The sequence below is a fragment of the Callithrix jacchus genome, chromosome 3, assembly GCF_049354715.1.
Source record: "Callithrix jacchus isolate 240 chromosome 3, calJac240_pri, whole genome shotgun sequence".
Lineage (NCBI taxonomy): Eukaryota > Metazoa > Chordata > Mammalia > Primates > Cebidae > Callithrix > Callithrix jacchus.
The window spans coordinates 145,144,743-145,171,886 of NC_133504.1; the positions used below are offsets into that span (position 1 = coordinate 145,144,743).

Sequence of the window (27,144 nt, forward strand, 5' to 3'; positions counted from 1 at the left end):
TGCAACCTCTGCCTCCTGGGCTCAAGCAAATTCTCCTGCCTCAGCCTCCTGAATAGCTGGGATTACAGGTGTGTGCCACCACACCTGGCTAATTTTTGTTTTGCTTTCTTTTTAGTAGAGATGGGGTTTCACCATGTTGGTCAGGCTGGTCTCGAACTCCTGACGTCAAGTGATTCACCCTCCTTGGCCTCCCAAAGTGTTGGGATTATAGGTGTGAGCCACCGTGCCTGGCCTGGTCCTCTTAAGAGTAATTTTTGCCCTTGCATTGGCTTGCCTCTGCAGTTTATTGCTTCTTCCTTTCCTGCTTTAGACCTTTACTTTATTACAGCCTTGCTGACTCACCCCTCTGGTTTAAAACTAGAGTGATATTAAAGTTGGCTTTAATGGTAAAGAATCTCTAGTTGATTGAAAATGTAGTAGTCATTTACTACTGATGATTTAGGAAACAGAAAAAGGCGAGTTTTGGCAGTAAATACTGAGCCTTTATTTTGTGATGGGTGCTTCATGGAGGTGACTATAGGAAGTCTCTGTACACCCTGGGTAGTTGTGGTTTACATCTACCCGGGCAGTTGTGGTTTATGTCTCTGTTCTGGCATCGTTATTAATAGTACTTACTTCATGCTCAAAACAGCCCTGCTTTGGGCAGTAAATTCTATATTCACAACATGGATGGCTCCTAGAATTTTACTTGTGCTGTTCCATTAGGACTAGCCAATTGTAATGGCAGATACTCTTTTCTTCCCCAAACATCTGTATAACCTGTATTGTCAGTGAAACTATGTTGGTGTTAGTAATTCCAGCTTCAAGACAATAAAATAAATATGCATTATGTTATAAAAATACAAATCCAGTAACTGGGAGCTTTTAGAATAGAAATTTTAAAATCTGGATTTTAATTAACAGTATCTTGAAGAATTGTTGTTTCAGGCAATTTATTCCTATCTATATTTCTTAGGACCTTGAGAATGATTTTTAAATATATTTGAAAAGAGCAGATTTTTTTTCTTTGAAGAAATAATATTTTAGCACTGTGCCAGATTTGATGGGAAATTGGTATGGTTTGTGAGAGCAAAGAAGAAAGTTATGATTACAGGATTTTCTAGACTGTTTCATTCTAGCAGAGGAAGCAATTTTTTAAAATGTGTGAAATAGATAAAAAGAGCTAAAACCAAAAGCCAGGAACAAATTGGGCTGTTAATAAATACCTGTGTCAGGAACGTAACAGTAATTGTACCTTACAGCATACACAAGCAGTATAATTGCTGCATAGGTAACCACGCCCCAAATTACAGAGCTTAGTTAAAATACTTCCTTACTGGTTTTATGTTGCTAACTTATGAGTATATTATTACATTGGTCCAATCTGTAACATTTGTATAAAACTTACCTTTTTTAGAAACCCACTTATAGCCATGATTAGAAACTTGATTTATACTTCTAAATATAAGCAGTTAATTTGGACATGACCTGAAACCTTTCTATTTAGAATTCTAGGCAGAAGTCTGGTCCAACTGTTTCAGCAACAGATTCTCTTCCTTACTCAGTAGTTTATTTTGTTTTCCTTTAGTAGTGCTACATTTGAATTATTGTCTCTTTACTGCTTGCTTTTTCTTCCGTTCAGCTGAATTCATTAAATGTGGTTATTGTTGGCTAGCAAGTACTTGAAAATAATTAATTCACTTTTCCGCCTCATAAATAGAGAAGATGCTGTGAGAGCTTTGTGGAATTGGTTATATGTCTATTTCTCTGCTGTCTAGTCCTTTCATCCTTTTGTATTTTAGATATATTAATATATAGCCTAGACTTTATGTGACCCATAGTGGGCCATTCCACATTCAGCACGACCTTCTACCCAGTCCCCTAAGCCTGGGGGTCACCTTTGAATATTTTAACTTTATTTATGTTATCTATTGTGTTAGTCACCAAATGCATCAGGAAATATCTAGCAGGAAAAAATGGAAACTGTTTCCTTAATTTCATTCTTACTACCTTTTTCCTAATTATTATCAGTAGACTATTATTTTTAAATCATTGTCTTTCACCTCAGCAATTTAAGTGGCTTATTGACTTCCACTGTGATTTCTGCAAGTTCACTCACCACCTAACCAGTCAAGTGGCCTATCTGACCTTGTTCCTGCTCAAAACCCTTCTTGGGCATTTCAAGATCTACTTTAATGTTTCCTGGAGCCCTTTGGGTATTTTAGAGGTTCTTTGAGAATCATCTCAGGCAAGTGGAAGAGCCCAGTGGATAGGACTCTAGTGCTTTAACCCCGATCAGCCAGAGTTCCTTTGCTTTTATTCATTTTTCTTTTTAGTGTTGAGCATAAAGCTTCATTCTTTGGAAGAATACCCACCTGCTGAACAGATTTCATGTTTGATAATGTTCCCACAGAGTGGCCTTCCCTGACCACCCTATCTCAGGCCTCCTCTGGTTTCCTTGGTCGGTATAGCCCCTTCACTGCCTTCATAGCACTTTCTCACAGTTTGTAATTTTATGTGCATGTTTGCATGTGGGAACACTTGCACATACACACTTTTTATCTCCATTGTTGGATTCTAACCTCTGTAAGGGCACAAGGAGATCTCTTTTATTTATTCAATTATCCTTTGCAGTTTTTAGACCACTTGTATTTAAGGTAACCACCGACATATTTGGATTTTAGTCTGTCTTGCTGTTTGTTTCCTATTTGTCCCATCTGTTGTATTTTCTTCCCCCACTCCCTTTCCTTTCTTTTGGATTAATTGCACATTTTTTAGCATTCTAATTTATTCTATTATTCTATTATTGGCTTGTTTTATGAAAAAAATATATATATGAATTTCAACTTTTCACACTCTACTTTCAAATAGTAGGATCACATTTTACATAAGAACCTGAAACCTGATACTTCTGTTTCTCCTCCTATGTGCTATTTTATTTCTATATAATTGTAAACCCAACTGTTCATTGTTAATCACTTTTACTTTAAATAGTTAACTTTGAAAGGACATTTAAAATGAGAAATAAAAAGTATTTTAACTACATATTTACTGTTTCTAACACTCTTCATTCATTTGTATAGATCCAAGTTTTCATCTTGCATGATTTCCCTTCCACCTGAAGCACTTCTTTTCATTTTTTGTGGTGCAGATTTGTTGGTGACAAAGTCTTTTAGCTTTTGTCTGTCTTGGAAACATTTTTACTTTCCAATTATATTTGAAAGATATTTTTATTGGATATAGAATTCTCGGTCAGTAGTTTTATGCTTTAAGCTTTTCAGTGATGTCATTCTAACATCTGCCTTGTATAATTTCCTGCTTTTTTTTTTTTCTTTATGAGATGGGATTTTGCTATGTTGCCAAGGTTGGTCTTGAACTCCTGGGCTCAAGCAATCTGCCCACCTTGGCCTCCCAAAGTGTTGGGATTACATGCATGAGCCACTGTGCTGGCTAACTGCCTGTTTTTAAGATTGTTTGTCTACCATTGGTTTTCAGCAGTTTGATTATGATGCACCTTAGCAGGCCTTTTCTTTGCATGTTTGTGTTTACTTTTGCTTGAGATTTTTGGATCTGTGGGTTTAGCCAGTCAATTTTAGAATATTTTTGATCATTATTTTTTCAAACAATATTTTCTTTTTAAAATTTACTTTACTTAAAAAATTATTATTTTTTAGAGACAGGTTCTTGTTCTGTTGCTCAGACTGGAGGGCAGTGGTGTGAACATAGCTCACAATAACCTCAAACTCTTGGGCTCAAGCAGTCCTCCTGCCTTAGCCTCCTGACTAACTAGGACTATAGGTCTTAATATTAAAATTGTTTTTGGTAGAAATGAAGTCTCACTATGTTGCCCAGGCTGGTCTTGAACTCTTGGCTTCAGGCAGTATTCCTGCACTGGCTTCCTGAAGTGTTGGGGATTACATGCGTCAGTCACTGTGCCTGTCCTCAATTAATATTTTCTGTTCACTCCTTCTGAGATTCTAATTCCGTATATATATTAGACCATTTCCATATTAGACCTGTTCCACAGGTCCCTGAGTCTAGGTTCATTTTTGTTTGTTTCTTTCATTATGTTTAGTTGTCTATGCTTCACTTTGGAGAGTTTCTATATCAATTTCTCTAAATTTGCTGATTTTTTTTTTTGCTGACTCTTGCCCAGGCTGGAGTGTAGCAGTGCAGTCTCGGCTCACTGCAGTCTCCGCCTCCTGGATTCAAGCGATTCTCCTGCTTCACCCTCCTGAGTAGCTGGGACTACAGGCACGTGCCACGATGCCTGGCTAATTTTTTGTATTTTTTTTTTTTAGTAGAGACAGGGTTTCACCATGTTAGCTTGGATGCTCTTGATATCCTGACCTCATGATCCACCTGCCTCGGCCTCCCAGAGTGCTGGGATTACAGGTGTGAACCACCATGCCTGACCAGTTTACTGATCTTTTCTTCAACAAAGTCTTATTTCTGTTAGTCCCACACAGTGAATTTATTGTTTTAGATGTTGTGTTTTTCTTTCTTCATTTTATTTGAGTCTTTTATCTTCTATTTTTTCTTCCTTGTATTTATTTTTTTCTTTATGTCCTTGAACTTATTTATAATTGCCTTTTAAAGAACCTCTCTGTTAATTCTGTCATCTCTGTTGTTTCTAGGTCTACTCTGTTGACTGGTTTTATAGGACACATTTCCTACACCGTGACACATTTAATCCATTTTAATTGGATGCTGCATATTTGTGACATCGTGGAATGCTGGATTTTGTCACATTGTTTTAAAGAGTGTTGTTTGTTTTGGAAGGCAGTTACTTGCAGATGAGCTCCATCCTTTGAGCTTGGTTTAGAGGATTGTTTTGGAGTCTTTGAAACTACTTTAAGGAGTGTTTAGATGCTAGCCCCATTATGAGGCACGACTTTCTGGAGTATCTACAGAAGGCCCTGAGTATTTAATGGGGACCTCTACTATGGTTCCTGGGACTTCATGGGATCCTTTTTGTACCATAGTCGTAAAGTGCCCCTAGGCAGAAGTTGGGGTACTTTTAGTGTTCCTCTTATTTGTCTCTCATCTCTCAGAGGTCATTGTCCTCCTTTGTCGTGTCTGAAAACCTTGATCATATACTTTGTACAATGTTGTGATTATTTATGGCAGGAGAGTAAGTCCAATTCAAGTTACTCCAACATGGCCAAAAGTAGAAGTCTGGAAAATGAAAGTTTTTCTTTTTTTTTTTTTTAACCAACTTTTTATTTTGGTATACTTTTATACAAAAATTACAGGGATAGGCTGGGTGCAGTGGCTCACACCTGTAATCTTAGCATTTTGGGAGGCCAAGGTGGGCAGATTGCCTGAGCTCAGGAGTTTGAGACCAGCCTGGGCAACACAGTGAAACCCCGTCTCTTCTAAAATAAAGAAAACTAGTTGGGCGTGGTGGGCACATGCCTGTAGTCCCAGCTACTCAGGAGGCTGAGGCAGGAGAACTGCTTGAACCTGGGAGGCGGAAGTTGCAGTGAGGTGAGGTCACACCACTGCACTCCAGCTTGGGTGACAGAGCAAGACTCTGTCTCAAAAAGAAAACACACACACACAAAAGTAAAAGTTGCAGGGATAGTACAAAGAATTTATGTGTACCCTACAATCAGTTTCCACTACTTTTACTATTTTACATGATTATTGTATGTTGTTTACAACTAATAAACCAATGTTGATGCATTATTGTTTATGAAAGCTCATGCTTTATTTGGATTTTCCTTATTTTTATCTATTGTCCTTTTTATATTTCAAGATACGACTTTATATTGAGTTGCTGCATTTCCTTAGGCTCCTCTAGTCTGTGACAGTTTCTCAGATTTTCCTTGTTTTTAATGACCTTGATAATATTGGAGTATTGGTTGGATATTTTGTATACTGTCTCTCAATTTGGATTTGTCTCATATGTTTTCTTTATAGTGGTTAGACTGAGGTTAAAGGTTTTTGGGAAGAAGAATACAGATTAAGTGCCATTTTCGTTATATCATATCAAGAGTCTATAGTATTAAACTGACTTATCACTGATAATGTTAACCTTGATCTCTTGGCTGAGGTAGTGTTTGTCAGGTTTCTCCATAATAAAGTTACTCCTTTCTCCCTGTTTTTATTTCCCTAGGAATGAGCTGTGATACCACAGGTGAAATGGTGCCAACCCTGGAACCTCATTAGAGACAATGCCCAGGGTTTTTATTAGAGCTAATCATGTAGGCACCCCCTACCTGGCATAAACTCAAATTTTAGACTCCCAGGAGGAAAGCGGGTGTTTGGTGTAAATCATATTATTTATACAAACAGTTTAGGCATAGTGAGTCACTCTTAACTGGTTCTGGTAGTGGCGGGACCCTCCCAAAATCTAATTTCTCAGATGTCAGCCAAGGGTCAACCTTGTAAGGCCTTTCAAAGGATAGCAGTCAGACCTACTAGGTTAACTCCTTTCCCATACAGTGAAAACATTATCTCTTCTCCCCTATTGATTTACTTCTTCAGTCATTCATTTAGGTCAATATGGACTTACAGATTTTTATTTTTTTACTTTTCATTATATTCTAAACGTATGTTGTTAATTTTGTTGCTCAGATTTGACCTTTAAGCGCTCTTTCAGTTGGCTCCTTTATCTCTGACACCACATTGTTTTATTTTTTGAGCTCTTCTTTTTCTCTACCTTCTCTGCTTTCTTTGTTTTTGATACTCCAAGATGCTCCAGGCTTATCATGTATATTTTCTGTGCCAGTCCTAGAATCAGTATTTCTCTAAGGAGTCCTGCTGCTGCTGCTGCTGCTGCTGCTTTTTTTTTTTTTGGAGACAGAGACTCACCTAGTTGCCCAGGCTGGATACAGTGATACAATCTTCACTCCCTGCAACATTCTTGATTCTCGTGTCTCAGCCTCCTGAGTAGCTGGGACTACAAGTGCACACCACCATGCCTGGCTAATTTTTCTATTTTCAGTAGAGTCGAGGTTTCGCCATGTTGTCTAGGCTGATCTCGAACTCCTGGCCTCAAGCAGTCCACCCACCTTGGCCTCCCAAAGTGTTGGGATTACCGGCATGAGCCACTGAGGCTGGCCCCTGCTTCCTTTTTGTAGTAAAGTTTTAAAATGTTAAAACATTTATTGAAGAAAATTTGGGAAATTTACGAAGGTGTAAGTAAACAGAAGAAAGACATAAATGTATCAAGAAGTTAGTCAATGCTATGGGCAGTTACTATTAACATTTTGTTGGGTATTTAATGAGGTTTCAAAGAAAAATATGAAGTGATTGTTACAACCATTTTTTTTCTTGTTTATATTTCATGTGTGGTGGTAATTATATAACAGATGTAAAAGCAACTTTCCTTCTACCTGAAACCTTTATTTTCTTTTTCTTTCTTTCTTTTTTTTTTTTTGAGAGGGTCTCACTGTTGCCCAGGCCGGAGTGCAGTGGTGCATTCTTGTCTCACTGCGACCTCGACTTCCTGGGCCCACCTCATCCTCCTGAATAGCCGGGACTATAAATGGGTGCCACTACACCTGGCACATTTTTTGTTTTTGCATTTTTTGTAGAGATGGGGTTTTGCCATGTTGCCCAGGCTGGAGAAATCCTCCTGGATTTAAGCAATCCTCGGCCTTGGCCTCCAAGAGTGTTGGGATTACAGGTGTGAGCCACCTTACCAAACCTATCTAAAACCTTTCAGTCTCTTTTATAAACTCCAGAAAAGAGAGGACTCTGAAAAGCTGAAATCTGTGGGGCTGTAGAAGATTCTAGGATTGATAACGCATTTGACATTTGTATAGAAAAACTTGCCAGTTTCTGTTTTTTACTTATTGTAATTCTGGATACCAGTTTAATAATTTTGGAGACATTTAAAACCATCAATATGAGGAATTATTCATGTATTTGTACTTTTTTCCTAAGAATGAGTAATTGAAGAATTTTGTTTAGCCAGAGCATTTAATTCCCATGAATTGCATAATGTTTCCAGTTAAATCCAAACTTCATTCTCTATCAAGAAACATTTTATTTGGATCCATATCTAAATAGCAATATTTTATAAGTTTTATTAACAATTTTTCCTGGTACATATGGTTTTGGTGTATTGGAGTGTACCTCTGTTGACTTTCTGCTTAAAAATGTAAAACAAGTAGCTACTTCCATGAATCCTCAAAATGCCAAAATGGGCATAGAATCGGAAGCTGATTAAAAGAAATAGAGAAATGTACTTTCTAACTTGTTGAGAGCGAGAACTTCCATGGTCATCTTTCTTGTCAAATCTTTACTATATAGTATTTTGCTCATGCCAGGAGGATCTTATTCAATAAGGACTGATAATATTGATGTTGGAATTTCTTAAAAATGCTTTAAAATTTATCATTTAAAAAGCTGTCTTTAATAGGTAATCTAAAAGTTGGGGAGGAGTATAATTGAAAGAAATTATCCAAATTAGTTTTTTCTGCTTTGCCAAGGATATGCCATCAGGGAACAATTTCAGTGGCTATCTTTTTATGGTGATGGGGTATGTGATAAAATTTGGAGAATTCTGAATTTATAGTAAGAATAAAATGAAAATTGGCACCTCTTGTCTTTTGAGAATCTTACAGTAAGCTCTAGGCTATGACTTAGTTTCTGTGATTAATTGGCAGGTTAAGGATAGAAAACTCATTTGAAGATTGATAGCAGTATTATTCTTTGTGTAATTTAAAAACAGAGTTAGTATCTGGGGCAACATGGCCAGAAACTACTTTTCCAAAAAAAAAATAAAAGAAAGAAAGAAATAATTAGCTGGGCGTGGTGGTGTGCGCCTGTCTACCCAGCTACTTGAAAGGCTGAGGTGGGAGGATGGCTTGATCCCAGGAGGTTGAGGATGCAGGGAACCTTGTTCCTGCCACTCACTCCAACCTGGGCAACAGAATGAGACCCCTATTTCAAAACAAACAAAACAAAAATATGATTAGTAATCAAAGGATTGAGAAAGCATTCAGGATACAAGTGGGACTCTGCCATTATCATCTAAAAGGATTGATTGGTTGGACACATATGTAGTTTTCCTCGTTAATACTTTAGTAATCTGCATGATAAAAGTTTGGGAAGAATTAGAAAGAAAATACTTAACCCACTAAGCTTTGCTATGATATTGTGTTTTATAGTTGAAATAGTAACACTATTAGTTTTATTCTTTCCATTTCAGAATTGAGTTCAGAGAGAGAATGTGGCTCTGTCCACATAGGCCTATTGAATTAGTCTGCATATAAATGGGAAGGGATATAGTCACCTGCTTTCTGCGTATGATAAAGCCCTAATGTAAAATGGACCTTCTAAAAGAAGCTCTGAAATTAATTTTATGCATTTGTGTTCCAAAGAAACATTAATTTGCCTTGGAGGTACACACACACACACACACACACACACACGCATATATACATATACGTATATGTATATATGTATGTAAATATATGTGTGTGTGTATATATAATGTATATACATTATATATATGACTGATTAGATAGAAAAGAAACTTTAGGTTCTGATTTATTTTTATAGATGTATGTAGATAAGCAGAAAATTCATTTTTATTGAAGTTGTGAGAAAATCACCTATTATTTGGCCCCTACTCTTCCTCCCAAAGTTATCATGTTCTAACATTCTATATGACAGATAGTTTTGCTTGTTGTAGTTTGTAAAGGTTTACTGGGAATGAGCCTTAGTTATTTTGATGGGACATTACAGCCAAATAGTAGTAAGTAGCTTTTAAGACTTTTATGATAGTAATAGGCTTAGCTTAATAGAAGTAGAAAGAATATGGTAAAATATCTGGGCTTATGCCTACTAACTTGTCTACTTAGTGACATGGTTCAGTTCTGACCCTTGGCATTTAACAGTGTAGTTTGTTTGGGTCTAAATTGGCTTATTTCCTGAATTTGTTAACAGCTATTTGATGAAAAGAGGATTATATTATGAAATCACTTTGGGGGTAAATTAATCAGAAAGAAAAATTAAACTGGTTTCTGTAAAACTGAGTATTTTGCATGTTGACATGTATTGTTAATGTATAAGAGTGGATGTACTGTAGTAGGTAGTGTTTCTGGGTTGTGGGATGCCCTTTTTTCATTCAGCATCTTAAGGCATGTTTTCCATTATATGAGGAGAAACCCTAGTGTCTGCAGTAGTTCTGAAATGTCTCTGATCACATTGTACCCAGACAACAGTATTGTGGTATTATGGTTCTGTGTTGGTTACCCTTTGCCTTCCTGATCTGAATTTACTTTTTGAGTAGGGATGGCCAGATTTCTTGAACTGCTCCGAAAAGAAAAAAAATACCTTCAAATAACCCCCACCCTTTCCAAAAAACACCACTACCACTGAATATCTTTTAATGAATTTCCCATAATGTGTAATTGTTGTCTTGGAAGGATGTTATTTTAGCTTCTGATACAATGTTTAGCCATTTGGCTGTGAATAAATTTATTCAGTTATGACTTTGATCACTGCATTTTCTTATTCTTTGTGTTACTTAAAGGATACAGTGCTATAGCTGGGTTGGTACAAATGTATTGCTAAATATGGAAAAATACAGCTCTAAACACATGACCTTCAAAGTCGCAGTAAACTAATAGGAGGCCAAGACATTTTTCTTCTGATAATGACATATTATTTGTTCATTTTGGTTGTGAAATTTTTCTACTGTTTTGAAGAGGTTAGGCTTTAATAGTGTTGTTTTCAGTTTAGAACAGATTCTACAGAAGGAAGTTTTACAAATGTGTAGTATTTTATTTTGGCCAGAGGATTTCTCGCTATTCATTGACATTTTTTACTATAAGATTTTCAAGGGAATTATGTGCTATAGTAAGAATAGAAGACTGTGTTTTTAACTGATCCCATTATTATAATAGAGTTATCGCTTTTGAGTAAGTTGCATGTATCAGAGGAAAGTTTGTCCTGAGCTGAGCAATTTAGAGGCTGATGGAGGCTCAGCCAGTGTTCATTACATCATCTTTTCATTCCATTAGCCAGCGTGATCTCCAGTGGGGTAAGTGAGACAGTAGACTCTGCATCATCACAAACATGCTGAGAAAATCACTGCTTACTGACTGGGTGTGTAGAGGGGTGGAGAGAATTTACTACTAAAATCACCTAAAGGAAACTGATATTGAAGTGAGTTAAATACCTCCAATTTTTTTTTGATTGGCTATTAAAGGAAAAGATTTAAAAGATTTTATACTAAATCCTAATTTATTTATTGTTTAAAAATTTCTAAGGCCCTTTGTGAGAAAAGTTGGTATCCAAGGGCAGAGCTTCTACCCTTGTCTGTTTACTAGCAGTCGTGATTACACATCTAGAGACGCTGCTCCTCAGAACTGGTAACAGGAACATAAACAGAGAAGATAATTTTGGCCATGTGTATATCTGCATAAAGAAAGGTGAGGGTGTCCTTCTGGGCACTTATAATAAATTTGTAAGCTTTTATTCAACTGGATAGTTCATCTGCATTCAGCGGCGTTTCCACTATAGTTGTGCGTCACTGCAAGACTGCATGGTAATGAAGCCAATGCACTGTGGGCCAAAACTCTGCTGCCTGTGAGAAGAGAAGGGACAGCGGCTTGGAGAGATAGAACGGCAAAACCACCACTGCTGCTGCTGCTGCTTCTGCTTCAGCTTCTGCTTCTGCTGCTGCTGCTGCTTTTGCAGCTGATTGAGACACTATGTTGAGTCTACAGGATTCTGTGTTTTTTGAAATTAGCATAAAGTCCTTGTTAAAGTCCTGGAGCAGCAGCTGTAAGTATATATTCCTCCATGGAAAAAAAAATGCTGAGGTATTATTATCATTGCTATTCCTTGCATGCTAATTCTTCAGACTAATCCAAATAGATTAAAAGCCGTTGAAAATAGCATGAAGAATGTTTTCTTGAATGGTAATCAGTAAGATAGAAAATGTAGACATGCACACATCAGACAGTTGTAAAATCAGTAGTTAAATTTTCTTTGATGAAAATTTACCAGCCTTGGATTTCTTAGTAATTTGTGTTATTCTGGCAAAGTTTCTTGCAATTAGTCATAATGGGGGGCAGTGGGGGAGGTAGGGGGAAGAAGACCACAAATAGACTCTAATCTCTGTGGGGTTATCAGATACCAGTTCTCTTCCACAGTTCTGTTAGCACAGTGTTGTTTGAATCAACATCAGCTATCTTAAGGCACTAGACAACTTAATATAATGATAATAACTTTCCCTCATTCTTCTAATTGAAGTTCTAATGTGTAGTATTTATATGTAGTAAATTTTCTGATAAAGAACATTCATGATGACATACTTAGATTTCAGAGTTCACTTAAGTCAATACAACCGATACCATTGAGCTATTATTCTGTCTGTAACTCTCTTCCTAACATATGGATTTGGCAGAAATACTGCTTTTGTTCAGTATTTCAATCACACTTTTTCTTTTAAGATCTCAAAACACTTACCATAGTCTATTTACTTTTTTGCCAAAAGTATCATAATACAATATCAAACCCATGAATTAAGCAAACACAAGTTCTGTTATCATGTTTGTTTTGCCCAAAGAAAATTGAAGTATAGAAAAATTGTGACTTTTCCAAGGTCATACAGTGGCAAAGAACTGGAATAGAACCTAGCTGTTCTTGCTCCCAACTATGCTGCGGGTGCCTGAGCAAACTAATGCATAAAATATGCGAAATTAAATTTACATTTTTCCAGGTTAACTCTTTACCAAAATATTTATTTAGTGTAGTTTTGTTTTATAAGCAAATAATATAAAAGAGAAAATATTGACATGAGAAAAAACTCTCTTAAAGTCTTATCGAATATAGTTTGAGGAGGTTTGTAAATGCAGCCAAATATACTGCATTTACAATCTCTATATTTCTTTTTTTTTTGATCTGTAATTCTTCCATATGGAGATATTGTTGTGCCAGATGGCAGAAAATTATCTTAGTTTTAGGAAAGTTTTTAAGTGAATATATGTAGTTATTGGGAGAATTATAATTACTAATTCAAGTTAAATACTTTTACTAGTTAAAAAGGAGATAGTAATGTAGAATACATTTTTGCTCAAATAAACTGGACTCTAGTTTCTAATCTCTCTTTGATACTGTTTCCCTTCCTTCTCCCATCCTCACCATGTACTTTTTTAAAAATAGTAAGACAGATTTATAGTGAGAATAAAGCTATAATTAACAAGTTCTTATAGAAGAACAGTGTATTATATCATAGCAGCTTGTCTTGTAAAAATGTTGTTTAGGTACTTGTGAACTATGTGGTTATCTTGCTTTGTGACCATTTAAATATTTCTACATGTCGTTACCTGAACCCTGTAACCAGCCACAGCCAAATCTTGTTTAATTGTACTCCTTGAATCCAAGATTGAACCAAAAGCAGATGTTTGTAAAGCCTTTGTTTTTTAGCAGTTAGTAATAGAGTGATTCAGTCAGTCTGAGGGTATCCCATTGTCCTTGGGCATTCATAGTACACATCTCATAAAGGCGTTTTAACCATTCTGGAGCAATAGGTTAATACTGAAACGAAATTGCTAGTCTCAGTGTTCAGTAGGGCTCTGACCTTGTCTGCCATAGCCCTGAAAAGTGGAAGAATATATTTTTTTTCACCAGCATCTGTCGATGTCTTCTTTGTCTTCTCTTGAATTTGTTGTATGAGAGAGTTAAATACAACTCATGAGGGGAGGAGTTAAAATTTTAAGACCCTAGAAAAGGATAGTAGCACTTTCTTCCTAGGAATGTTTTCATAACATCAACACTTTTGAGTCAACCAGCGTTTATAGAGCATGTACTATGTTGTGGCAGATGTTCTTTGCTCTTGAGGAGCTTATTGAAATTATATATGAAAAGTTATCATAAGGAAGTCAAATGAGAAATGTGTGTGCACTGTGACTTACCAAAATGACTGTTGTACATAAAACAGACCGGGAGTCCAAAAACAGATGGAATCAGATTGGTCCGCTGGGCATGGGAGCTTATGTTGGTAATCCTATCACTTTGGGAATCTGAGGTGAGAGGATCGCTTGATCCCAGAAGTTCGAGTCCAGCATTTGAGTACACACACAGGCACACGTGTGGTCCCAGTACTTGGGAGGCTGAGGTGGGAGGGTTGCTTGAACCCAGGAGCCCTGTTCATGCCACCGTACTCCAGCCTGGCTCACAGAAGGAATCACAAAAAAAATAAGAAGGAATCACATTGAACTACATGGTTAGTAGAGACTTCAGAGGGAAAGGGATTTTTTTGAGTTCGGTTTTGAATGCTAGGATCCTCTCCACGATGGTTGGTAATACTGATATCCACAGTCTCCCCAAGCCAGAAACCAGAGCTTGGTTAACACCAACCCCTTTCGGTTCTTGACCAAGACTTGCCAATCTTCCGTCTCAAATGTCTGTAGTCTCTCCTCTCCACAGCCACTGGCTTACTTCAGCCCTCCCTTCATGATCACCTGGATTATTGCCACAGCTTCCATATTGGTCCTGTTTGCATCTTGCACATTGCTGCTAAGGGTTCCTTTTAAAGGCTGGCTCTTCATGACCCTTCCCTCCTTACTTCACAGACTTTCTGTCTCCTGTGGGATGAAGCCTTTCATCTTCCAGTTCTGGAAGCATGGTGTGCCTTCCTATTTGCTACCTTTGCCTGGAATGCACCCCGTCATCTCTCTGCCTGCGTTACAGTGATTCTTACTCTTCTTTCAAGATGCATTCTTCCTTGAGTCAGCCAGACAGTTACTGCTTCATCTGTTCTCTTCTTCACTTTAAACATCATTGCATTATTATACACATCATCCTGTTCATGTCTTTTTTTTTGAGACAGAATCTCACTCTGTCGCCAAGTGCCAGGCTGGAGTGCAGTGGCGCAATCTCGGCTCACTGCAACCTCCGCCTCCCCGGTTCAAGCAATTCTCCTGCCTCAGCCTCCCAGGTAGTTGGGACTACAGGCGCGTGCCACCACAGCCAGCTATTTTTTTTTTTTTTGTATTTTTAGTAGAGATGGGGTTTCACCATGTTGGCCAGGATGGTCTCAATCTCTTGACCTCGTGATCTGCCCGTCGTGGTCTCCCAAAGTGCTGGGATTACAGGCTTGAGCCACCACCTCTTCATGTTTTTCTTAGCTACTTGAGTATAAGCTTCTGGAGGTTATTGGTTGATTGTCCTTTTGTTCTTCTTTCTGTATTTAATGCTTATTTAAACTCTGGTAAATGTGCAGACAAGAAAATATTGGATAGGGCTGCAATAATTTTTGTTGGGATGAATTTATAATAGAAAAAAAAGTAGGAGCATACATATATGACCCCTTTTATAATTTGATTATTAATATTATGCTACTGTTGTCTCTCAGCGTAACAATTCCTGAATGCATAAAATGATTTTTTAGTGATTAAAAAAGATAAAATTTCATAACATTTTATTTAGTGAATTTCTTGGGATGAACAGAGGAAAACTTAATTTATTAATAGCTTTTATTAAAAGTAATGAAAAATAATTTTTTCATTAAGTAAATTATGTGTTTCAAATGTTGCCCCTACCCTCCTGAAGAAAAAAGAAAAAGAGAAAAAAAATCTGTGGGTTTCGTCATCAAACATAACTTAAAAGCAGTGTATATTATTATTGTTTTTCAACATGAATTATAATAGTATTTCTTATTTATAAGATGCATTTGCATACTTTGTATTAATGTTAAATGCTACTTTTTATATGAATCGCTAGAGGCCCTCTGATTTCAGGGCCTGCTTAGCTGGCAGAATGTTGATGCAGTGCTGCTGAAGTTAGATTATAGTTGAGCTTATTTCTTTCAGTAAGAACAATGAAGTGACATTCATATGGCCTAAATTCAGAGTTTTGTCTTTGTGCCAACAGTTTTAGGCATTACTTCTTTTAAAAACTGAATCAGGAACATTCTGTTAAACCAGCTGTGTCGTGAGGATGTGATAATTTAAAAGATTGGCGCAGTACCCTAAAATTGATAAGACAAAGCAAGGCTCAGTACTGAGTTCTGTTCAGTTATGTATTTGTAATGTTAAGATCACAGATGCATTTACTGTTCATATAATGCCTCTGGTAAGCGTATTAATTTATAGAGTTTATTTTGCATACATAATTTTATAAGAGCTGGTGTTTCAAAGAATTTAGTTTTTATCATAGGCATAAAATAGATTGACCTTCTTAAATGATAGTTTTATAAGTTAAAATGTGAATAAGATATGGTATGTTAAACTATATTTGCATAGCTTACTTGCATTTTTACACAATGAGAAAAGTTCATAGATTGTTTTTAATGCTCAGATATTTTTTATTGGATTGTAAAAACAGTAAAAGCCAACCCCAAAAAGCACATTATACGTTCATTTGAATTTCAGTTAAAATCTGTGTGTTATTTGATTGGAAGAGTACTTACTGTTTATTGAAGTACTTATATAGGTCTGGTATGTGCTAAGTACCTATCATGTGTTTACACACGTACCTGTGTATACTTATATACACATACATTAATTAAATCTCTTGTAATCCTCAGCATGAAAATCTCAAGAAGAAAATTATTGCTGTTTTTCAAAAACAGCAGCTTTATTGTGATATTCACATACCATAAGATTCATAAAGTGTTCAATTTGGTAGTTTTTAGTGCATTTCAAAATTGTACAACTATCACCACAATCTAATTACAGAACATTTTCATCATCTAACAAAGAAAGCTCATACTCGTTAATCTACTTTCTGTCACTACAGATTTGTCTATTTTGGACATTTCATATACATGGAATCATACAACCGGTGTACTTCTGTGACAGGGTTCTTACACTTACTCTATTTCCAAGGTTCATTTATGTCATAACATGTATTGAATAATGTTCCATTGTATGGATACATCACATTTTGTTTATCCATTCTTCAGTTGATGAATTGGTATCTTATAGAGTAGTAAATTGGGGCTCAGATAAGCAAAAGAACACTAAGAACACTCCCCACCCCCAGAAAACCCCACACCCAAACTTTTTAGCTAACTTTCTCTGCTACTCCTTCATATTTTAATTGAAGGCTTCCCTGATCAAGTGGTACTTTAGCAAGATCTGAAGGAAGAAATAGTTAACATTTTGGGAGCTAGGTGGGTGAGCAGAAGGGATATCCAGTGCTAGAGGCTGGAGGGAATGGCCATTTTGGCTGGAGCAAAGAGCTATAGAGAGCAGGATGGGAATGAAGCTGGAAAGTTAAGCAGGGACTAGACCATGTAGAATATCAAAAACCTTGTAATGGATTTTGGTCTTAATCCTAAAATAAATGAGGAACCATTGACGGGCTTTGTGACAGTGACTAGGGTAATTTCATGAAGTTTCTGTCTTTGGCATGGTGCCAGGAGACTAGTTAGGATGCTATTGAAATAGACCACAGTGAGATGAAGGTTGAACAAATGGAAGAATTGTTACTTAATTAGCAAACAAGTATATAATACCTACTACATGCATCTGTATTCTTGTAAGCAGTTTACAAAATATTAGCTCAACAAGGTTCTGGGAAATATTTAAGATGCAGGAAAAATAGGTCTTGGTGGCCGGGCGTGGTGGCTCACACCTGTGATCCCAGCACTTTGGGAGGCCGAGGTGGGTGGATCACGAGGTCAAGAGTTTGAGACCATCCTGGTCAACATGGTGAAACCCCGTCTCTACTAAAAATATAAAAAATTAGCTGGGCACGGTGGTGCGTGCCTGTAATCCCAGCTACTCGGGAGGCTGAGGCAGGAGAATTGCCTGAACCCAGGAGGTGGAGGTTGCGGTGAGCCGAGATTGCGCCATTGCACTCCAGCCTGGGTAACAAGAGCAAAACTCCATCTCAAAAAAAAAAATAGGTCTTGGGTTAGATACAGGAGGTCAAGGAGATGTTTAGCTAGCTGTTCACAAACTAATTTTGTAGGGTCATTTACATTCTCATTGATATGTTTCAGAAATGTATCTGTTGAGAGTTAATGTTGCTCATAGTGGAAAAGAATCACCTATTGCTTATTGCCAGAATACTCTTATCCCTCAGATAAATTTGTCTGCTTTGGGAAGTGGATTCTGGACAAGAAAGCCAACTCATTGTACTGTTAAGTAAGCAATGTGAATTTTTCATGATCGTCCCTGAAAAGGGGGATTTCTAGCTCCGATGTCATTGAATTTAGAGTCATGCGCCTGCTTTATCTTTTTGTTGTTGTTCTAACTTCTTAAGCTAGGTTCACCTCACTTGAGGAAAGACATTTCATTTTTGAGACTAAACATTTTGTGTTATGAGAAGTACAACTGATTATCTGACTCATTAAGTATTTGGGTTTCACAATTTTCTTTAAAAATTTTTTTTGTTGATAAATATTAAAGACATAGTTTACTTATGAGATTCGAAATCAAGAAAATCCAACATGGATGGTCACAATATTCATAGGTGACTGAGAGTACGCAAATGGGCCAGGTGACTGAGAATATGCAAACAGGCCACTATAATATCTGTGTTAAGTTTGACCCTGTGTTTTATTAACATTGCTATCATGACCTTTCTCTCTTTGTACCTGTTGTGGTACTAGTAGACTCAGTCTTAGAGCAGGCCCTGGGCCCTAAGCTGTGCTAAGATGGGGAGTTTGGGACAGCCCTAGTTCATTAGTTCCAGTGACTCACCATCAGCCCAACCTCATTACACTTTTTGATCTGACTTTCTTCTTTAGTTGTAGTGTCTGGGCTGTCCATTCTTGTATCAAAGCCTCCATCTATAATTATCAGAATCACTTCTTTTCTGAGCCTTTTCTTATCAAACTTCAGTATTCCGTTTCCTTCAAATGTGAGACCCTGCTCTGATCTTGAAGAGGATGAAGTTCTGCTGACATACCTTTTTGTTGATTAAACCTCCGCCACCCCAGCTGCATGTCTATTTCCTGTTCATCGACTTTGCATTATTCATCTGTTTACCAGGATGACTTCTGCTGTACTGCTGGATCTCCCTGGTGCTTTTTACCAGTTATCATATTCTCTGGGTACCATCTTCTGCCTCCATAATTAGATATGACCTCCAACAATGCTGGTATTCAGTCATCTTTCTGGCTGTAGCTCTTTTGATTGCCCCTCTGTACTGATTGCTTAATATTTTAAGTATGAAACCTGACAGATATCTTGCCTATTATAAGCATAGCCAGTGCCAAAGCCTCAGATCACTGGGTTCTGGCCTATTCCACTACTGGTCAAACTCTTAAGCTTCTTTTCTGGAAGTAACTGTTTGCAGTTGCATTGTCACATTGAGACATAAGACAAGCTTGCTAGCCTTTTGCAGGGTGGAATGGGTCATGTGTCTTTGGTTATTCTTCCTAGTCTGTTGATGTGTGATACCATAGGACATTGCCTGTTTGATGGAATTTATGACAATTTTGGATCTATTAGGTGGTTTTCATTAAGCATGCTGTTTTTCAATATTTTAAATTTTGCTAAATGAGTAAAGTTTTAAGGATTTTTTACAAAAAGATCATTAAAGACTGTAGAAGAGAAATTCCAAATTGTCAGACCTGTTCCTTTCAGAAGGTAATGACTTGTAAATGGCATAGAAAATTTTATGAATTGTTTTATAAGCTGTATTTTCAATTATATTATTGACATATGATACAGAAAGTAGTCAGTGAAGGCGTTCATAAAAAAGGAGGAATGAATTATTAACAATATCCATTTACCTGCAATATAGTAACAACATAACAAATGCAGGCTTACATTCAATATGTTAAGTGGATCCTCTTTTCTTTAAAATAAGTTTTACATAATTTTGGAACAATATCTGAATGAGTAATTTTTATTATAGGGAGACTATATGGAAGAAAATAAAAAGATGATTCCAGTAACATAGCCTTAGTAATATAGTTGAAGATAAGGTTAGTAGTTGTTTTTATGTAGCGAGGGCAAAAGCATTGTATTGACGTGATTTGATGTGTAGGGCCTTAGCATGGTTGGAATAGAACTACTTGATGGCTATTATTTCTGGTGTTATAACTACAGGTTTCCTTATTTATGGTGCTTTTGAAATTTTTAATGCTCACAATGAACTTTAAGTAAAATTGTTGTATAGAGCCAACTGTTCCATTTTAGAAGAATAGGGTAAGGCAATAGTTCACACCCCTGGCTGCATATTAGAATCAGCTTGGGGAGCTTTCAAAAACATACACAAGACTCGGCCCCGCTCCAGAGATTTTGATTCTGACTTAAGGTATGGCCAGAGATGGCCAGCAAAGTTCAGGGTCAAGTCAGAAAGCTTAGCTTTGTCAGAATGCTGAGAGTATATATGAAATCTTTTTCAGGGAATGGAATCATCATAAACAATATGACAGACAAATCCTTATGCATTTGCCAATTTACTAATTTACAGTGAGAAATATGCCAAGTGGATATTAATGCTAGAGCTGGCAGGCCATCCTTTCCACTCCTTGTGGGATAAGCTCACACAAAGCTAAATTATTATCAGAAGGTTGCACAAGAGAGCCTGAAGATCAAAGAAATTTATGCCCTGTTCTAGGGGCCAGAATACTTATCCTTTGTAAGAACACCTTCTCCACAGAACTGTACTTAAACGGGCATTACATTTTTATCAGCGATGTGTTAAGTGTTTCATTTCCCTGTACCTTACCTGCAGTAGGTGATATAAGTATTCTTTTCAGTATTTACCAGTCTGATATATATAAAATGAAAGCTCATTGCTGGTTTAATTTGCATTTTCTGGGTACACTGAACATTTTTTCATATGCCTGTTGGCTCTTAATACTTAGTGTTACGTGAATTGCTTATGTCTATCTTTTGGCACCTTTTCTTTATCTTGTTGTGTTGTTATTTTGTTAGAGCTCTTTGAATGTTTTATATTTTCTGTCATCTACATTTTAAATATTTCTCCAACTTTGTCTTGTTTGTGGGTATTATTTACCCTAAATATTTTATATTTTTATTTGGCTAAATCCATTTATCTTTAAAAAACATATAATTTTGGTTTTCTGTCTAGACTACAGGTCATTTCACCCCTTGATTATAAAAGAAGATTCCTAATTTTTTCTAAGGTTTTGAAAAATGAATTTTTAATTTCATGTTCATCTAGACTTTGGGTTTTTTGTTTTTTTTTTTTAATCCAGTCAGGTTTGGAATCTGATGGACTTTGGTGTTTGAATATAGTATATTTATTTTTCTGTAGATGAATGGCCAGATATTTCAACATTGTGACTAATCTTTTCACTTCTAATTTTGCTTATGTTGAATTCTTACTCTGGAATGCAGGGAGTTCTCTTTTTTTTCCCCATTGATCTGATTTGTCTATACTTATGTCTACTGAGTTGATTATTATTATATTGTGTTCTGATATAGTTATATTATGCTCTGAAGTATGTCTTGATTATAGTTATGTTCTGATTCTAGTTAATTTCAAAAATATTCTTTATATTTTTAAAGTAATTTCTTTGGCTTTTCTTGAGTGTTTATTCCTCCATGTATACTGTAATAAAGTTTTATCTAATAAGGCTGGGCATGGTGGCTCACACCTATAATCCCAGCACTTTGGGAGGCCGAGGCGGCTGGATCACGAGGTCAAGAGATCGAGACCATCCTGGTCAACAAGGTGAAACCCCGTCTCTACTAAAAATACAAAAATTAGCTGGGCATGGTGGCGCACGCCTGCAGTCCCAGCTACTCGGGAGGCTGAGGCAGGAGAATTGCTTGAACCCATTGCTTGAACCCAGGAGGCGGAGGTTGCGGTAAGCCGAGATCGCGCCATTGCACTCTAGCCTGGGCAACAAGAGCGAAACTCTGTCTCAAAAAAAAAAAAGTTTTATCTAATAAATCTAGGCAAAATAGTATCAAAATTTTTGTTGGAGCTTTGCTAATTAATATATTAATTTTATGAAAGTTGATCCTTCCATCTATGACTATGACTTTCCACATATTCAGATTTTCTTTGATGTCTTTTATATCTTCTTTTACATCAAGAAGCTCTTGTCATTTCCTCTGTATAAGTCCTATGCTTTTCTTATTATGTTTATTTCTACCTATTTTATTTTTGTAAATGGAAGTTTTTTTAAAAAATCAATTTATGTTTCTAGGTGATTATTGCTAGTTAATAAAGTTTCATGTCTTTTTTAATATTTGTAACAATGATTTAATTTTTTAATATATTGCATTTGCTTATTATCTCCAGGATGGTGTTGAATAGCAAGGCAAAAATCAGCACTTAAGTTTCTGTTTTTAATCAAAATAGGTTTGTTCTGAAGTCTATAATATTTGTTGCTGATGTTTGTTAAGTATTTTATTTGTTTCTTTGTCTCTGGCTGCTGGATACCATTAGATGTACAGTTAAATTACTTTGTTTGCTAACTGAGTGTAGGTCAGACTGCTAAGGTCTTTTAAGGAGTAATCCCAAGAGTGACTGAGGGGAAAGCAGCCTAAAATAGCACCAGTTAACAGCTGTTAAGATAGTAGGAGGGAGCCCCCTTGCTCCTTGTCTTTTCTCATCATCTCACCCTTTGAGCTACAGAGGACTCAGCCCATCTATTTTGATACTGCTCAGCTTCATTGCAGTCAGAGAAAAGGGCTACACGTCTCTTTGTAGTTGTCAGCCTCCCCAGTCCCTCGGTCCAGGTATGTTTGCTGGATGAGGTCCTGCAGGATTCTGGTGTGTTTACAGGAATATCTTTTGCTGATCCACAGGTCCATGTCCAGCTAGAGGAGAAGAGTCAGCCACAATAGCTTTTTCACAGGCAGTGAATATTTGTATGGGGGGAGGAGTGGAAAACAAAAATGAAAACAACATTCTTGTTGCTTCTTACACATACTCTTGGTTGCAATATAATTCAGCTTGTTCATTTGCTACAGAGGAAGCAAAAGAGGTTTAATTTTATTAAGATTATAATGATAATGAGTAGCCAAGTCAAGTCTAGAGCCCTTGTCTTCTGGCTCCCAGGTCCATGCACATTTAAAAAATACCATATTATCTCTAGGTTTTGAGAACAGTTTCTTAGCTGAGCTCCCAAAGGTTACAATAATAAAAAAAAAAAATAGTAACCTCAAGGAAACTGTAGCTGAGTAAATGATGGAGTTTTTAGATGATAGGTCATTTTTCTTGAGCTTTAATAGTAAGTGATATTTCTGTAGTAGTCAACTTAAAGTAAAAAACATTGGATGTGTGCCAAAGATGTCATAGGATTTCTATGTTTAGAAACTTTTTTCAGTGAGAATAGTTTAGGATAAATAAACATTTTAGGGACAGCTGTCCAAAGAACAAGCAGAGTAATAATTTTTCTGTCCATTGAAATGGAACCAGAAGCAAAAACATTGGATTGAATAGTGAGGGAAAATGATTTCATTTGCACAAAATGGAAACATAAAGTATTTAGGAATAGAATTAATAAAAATTAGATCTCCTCTGAAGGAAAGTATACATTTTTTTCTCTAGGTACACAAAAGGTGAGTTAATGGAGGTGTGTCAGATACTAGATAAGACGTTTTATAATACAAAGATGTCAAGTTTTTTCCAAGTAAGTTTGTGAAGGTATGCATAAGCTTGAAAGTATGAGTGACAGTAGCTGAAGATGGTGAATAAATAGGAATATTTGTCTCAACAAATAATAAAACCCATTATAAAGCTGTAACAATTGAAAGTCTGATACTGACACAAACACAGATTATTATTGAGCAGAATAAAAAGCCCAGAAAACATATTTGAGTATGGATTTAGTTTATGATAATGAGTAAAATTTACAGTGACAGAATTTCAGCAAATGAACCTAAAAGAATTGATTAAATGTTGAGGAAAAAAGATGAAATCTTTATTTCATATTAGTAAGGCAAGTCAGTTTCAATTGGATGACAGATTTAAATGGAACAAATAAAATGAATTTAAAAAGAGTTAAAATGTAGGTTAAGTAAAGTGAGGAAACTTTTTTATCCTCTTTATACAAATGAATTAGAAGATGCGACCAAAATATTAGATTTAGGAAATGTTTATTCTAAATAAACAATATAAGAATTTGACCTTTAAAGGAGGGAAGGATCCATCCACATTTGGTGATTGTGGAAGAAATAGTTATTGATGGGAATATTCTTAGTAACCAGGACCCAAGTTCCTGTTCCAGTGCTGCCACTCCCACATGACAGTAGCTTTAATTTGGAGTCAGTTCTTTGTCATAAATTCTCTATAACTAGGAGTGATGTTCTGGATCTAGTTCCTACAAGCCAGTGGTTAAGCCGTTAGTGGCTTAAGAGCACTTAAGGGGTGTGAATATTTACACCAGAGATATTGGCAAAAGGCTGCAAAATGGGACCCTCTCCCCTGCCTTTTGTTTTGCTTTGTTTTTAAGAGAGCCATTTACCAGCATATCACTTGAAATAAGAATAGATTTGTTAGACTAAAGAGATAATATTTTATATATTGAATCATGTTTTGTCCCATTGGAAGTAAACAGCATCTGGTATGCTTTTCACTAACATGGAGGAATTTTGAGATTCTCTTGCCTTCTAAAGCCCCCTCTCTGCTCTTGCTAAACTGTATCTGTTTAGCAAGATACATGATGTTTTCTAATTACACCTCTCAACACACACAGCATACACATTACTTATGTTTCCTTTTTTTGTCTTCACATTAGTTGCTTTCAAATGTTCAGTTTTCCTCTGGATAGGTAGTTGAAAGATCTGGTACTGACAGCAATTCAACTGGCCTCACCAGAAGTTGAAGTTTGCTATTATTCCCTAATACTGATTTTGCTTTTTTTGTTTACTACTTTTAATCTGTCTACCATATAAGCCGATTAGTGTTTTTGACATTTTCATTTTAATTGACTTATAAACTGTTTCCTGTCTTTGAGCAGGATCGAATTATGTTATTGTTTTAAGCTCCAGCTTGAGCTATTGTTTATTTTGACTCTTCCCAGGAACTTGGGTTCTGGCTGACAGGGATAGGATAGGTTTGCTATTCTTTTATTTAGCTTTTCTTTTGTAAATTAATAGGCTTTTTTTTTTTTTTTTAGCATAATTTCAGGTTTATGGAAAACTTGAGTAGAAATTAGGGTTCCCTCATAACCTCCCTCCATTCCCAGTTTCTGCCTTTTAGTGTGGTGTGTTTGTTACCATGGATGAAACAATATTGAAACATTACTATTAACTAAAGTTTACATTGCAGTTAACTCTTTGTATTGCACATTCTGTAAGTTTTGACAGATGTATGAGACGTATCCACCATATACTCCCCTACAGAGGAGTTTCACTCCTATTCATTCCTCCCTTCTCCCAAGCCGCTGGTAATCACTGACCTTTTATTGACTTTATAGTTTTGTCTTTTCCAGAATGCTGTATAGTTACAATCAGACAGTATGTAGCCTTTCCAGATTGGCTTCTTTCACTTAGAAATACACACTTAAGCCCGGGTGCGGTGGCTCAAGCCTGTAATCCCAGCACTTTGGGAGGCGGAGGCGGGTGGATCACGAGGTCAAGAGATCGAGACCAGCCTGGTCAACATGGTGAAACCCTGTCTCTACTAAAAATACAAAAAATTAGCTGGGCACGGTGGCGTGTGCCTGTAATCCCAGCCACTCGGGAGGCTGAGACAGGAGAATTGCCTGAACCCAGGAGGCAGAGGTTGCAGTGAGCCGAGATCGCGCCATTGCACTCCAGCCTGGGTAACAATAGCAAAATTCCGTCTGAAAAAAAGAAAAAAAAGAAGTACACACTTAAGATTCTTTCATATCTTTTCATAGCTTGATACCTCATTTCTTTTTAGCACTGAATAACATTTTATTGTCTGAATGTATCTCAGTTTATTTATCCATTAACCTCCTGAATGACATTTTGGTTGCTTCCAAGTTTTAATAATTATGAATGAAGCTGCTATAAGCATCCATGTGCAGGTTTTTTGTGTGGACATAGGTCTTCAACTTCTATGGGTAAATACCAGGGAGCACATTTCTTGGATCATGTGGTAAGAATAGGTTTAGTTAAAAAAAAATGACCAAACTGTTTTTTAAAGTGTCTGTACTATTTTGCATTCCCATCAGTAATGAATGACAGCCCTTGTTGCTCCACATCCTCATCAGCATTTAGTGTTGTCAGTTTTGGACATTAGTCCATTCTAATCAATATGTAGTAGTATATCGTTGTTGTTTTAATTTGCAATTCCCTGAAGACATATGAGGTTGCACATCTTTTCATATGCTTATTTGCCATCTGTATGTCTTCTTTTGGTAAGGTGTGTTAGATCTGGTGCCCATTTTTTAGTTGTATTGTTTGTTTTCTGGTGGTTGAGTTTTAAGAGCTTTTTATGTATTTTGTATGCCAGTCTTTTAGTCTTTTATCAACTAACTATGTGTTTTGCAGTTTTTTTCTCTTAATCTGTGTCTTGTTTTTTCATGCTCTTCACATTCATGTCTTGCAGAGCTCAAGGTTTCATTTTGAATAATTTTTTTTCTTTCCTGGATCATGGTTTTGATGTTTATCTAAAATGTCACCCACCAAACCTAAGATCACTTAGATTTTATCCTATCTTCTAGGGGTTTAATAGTTTTGCATTTCACATCTAGATCTGTGATCCATTTTCAGTTAATTTTTGTAGAAGGTATAAGTTCTGTATCTAGATTCTTTTTTTAATGTGTGGGTGTCTAGTTACAGCACTGTTTGTTGCAGAGACTCCTTTATTCATTGAATTGCCTTTGCTCCCTTGTCAAAGATCAGTTGATAGTATTTATGTGGGTCCATTTCTGGGCTCTCTGTTTGTACCATTGATCAGTTAGTCTGTTCTTTAACTGGTGCCATACTTATTGATTACTTTCTTGAAGTCACATCATGTCAGTCCTCTGACATTTTTTTTCTCCTTCAATATTGTTCTGGCTGTCATGGTTTATTTGCCTTTCCATATAAACTTCAGAGTGAGTTTGTTGATATACACAAAATAACTTGGGGGGTAGGCTTGCTTTCTAAACTAAAAATTTTGTGTTTGCTTTTTAAAGTCACTGATATTTTTTACTTTTGTTCTTGTTCCAAAGCCGTTTACCTTTTACTTTTTCTTTTATAGGTAGTCTTCAAAATTTTTACTGTTAGCCAATATGGTGTATAAATAATAATTATTGTAATAGTAAGCAATTATACATTATGTAAAAATTTCTGTTATATAAATGTATACCTAAATGTCTACATATGTGTGTATCTATGTAAGTTTGTGGCT

At 36.4% G+C, this 27,144-nt stretch overlaps 1 protein-coding gene across 14 annotated transcripts in view; it reads left to right on the forward strand.

Annotated features, from left to right (window-relative positions):
- Window positions 1-27,144, forward strand: part of FRYL (FRY like transcription coactivator) — a 282,324-nt gene that overhangs the window by 112,979 nt on the left and 142,201 nt on the right. For 3 of the 14 annotated variants that reach the window (XM_054253359.2, XM_078367233.1, XM_078367234.1), the window contains exon 1: window positions 11,473-11,730. The exons of the other annotated variants lie outside the window; for them this stretch is intronic. In XM_054253359.2, the coding sequence (XP_054109334.2) occupies window positions 11,658-11,730 (73 nt within the window). In that variant the 5' untranslated portion in view covers window positions 11,473-11,657. Of the gene's footprint in view, window positions 1-11,472; window positions 11,731-27,144 lie in introns of those variants that run through there. 14 annotated transcript variants of the gene reach the window in all.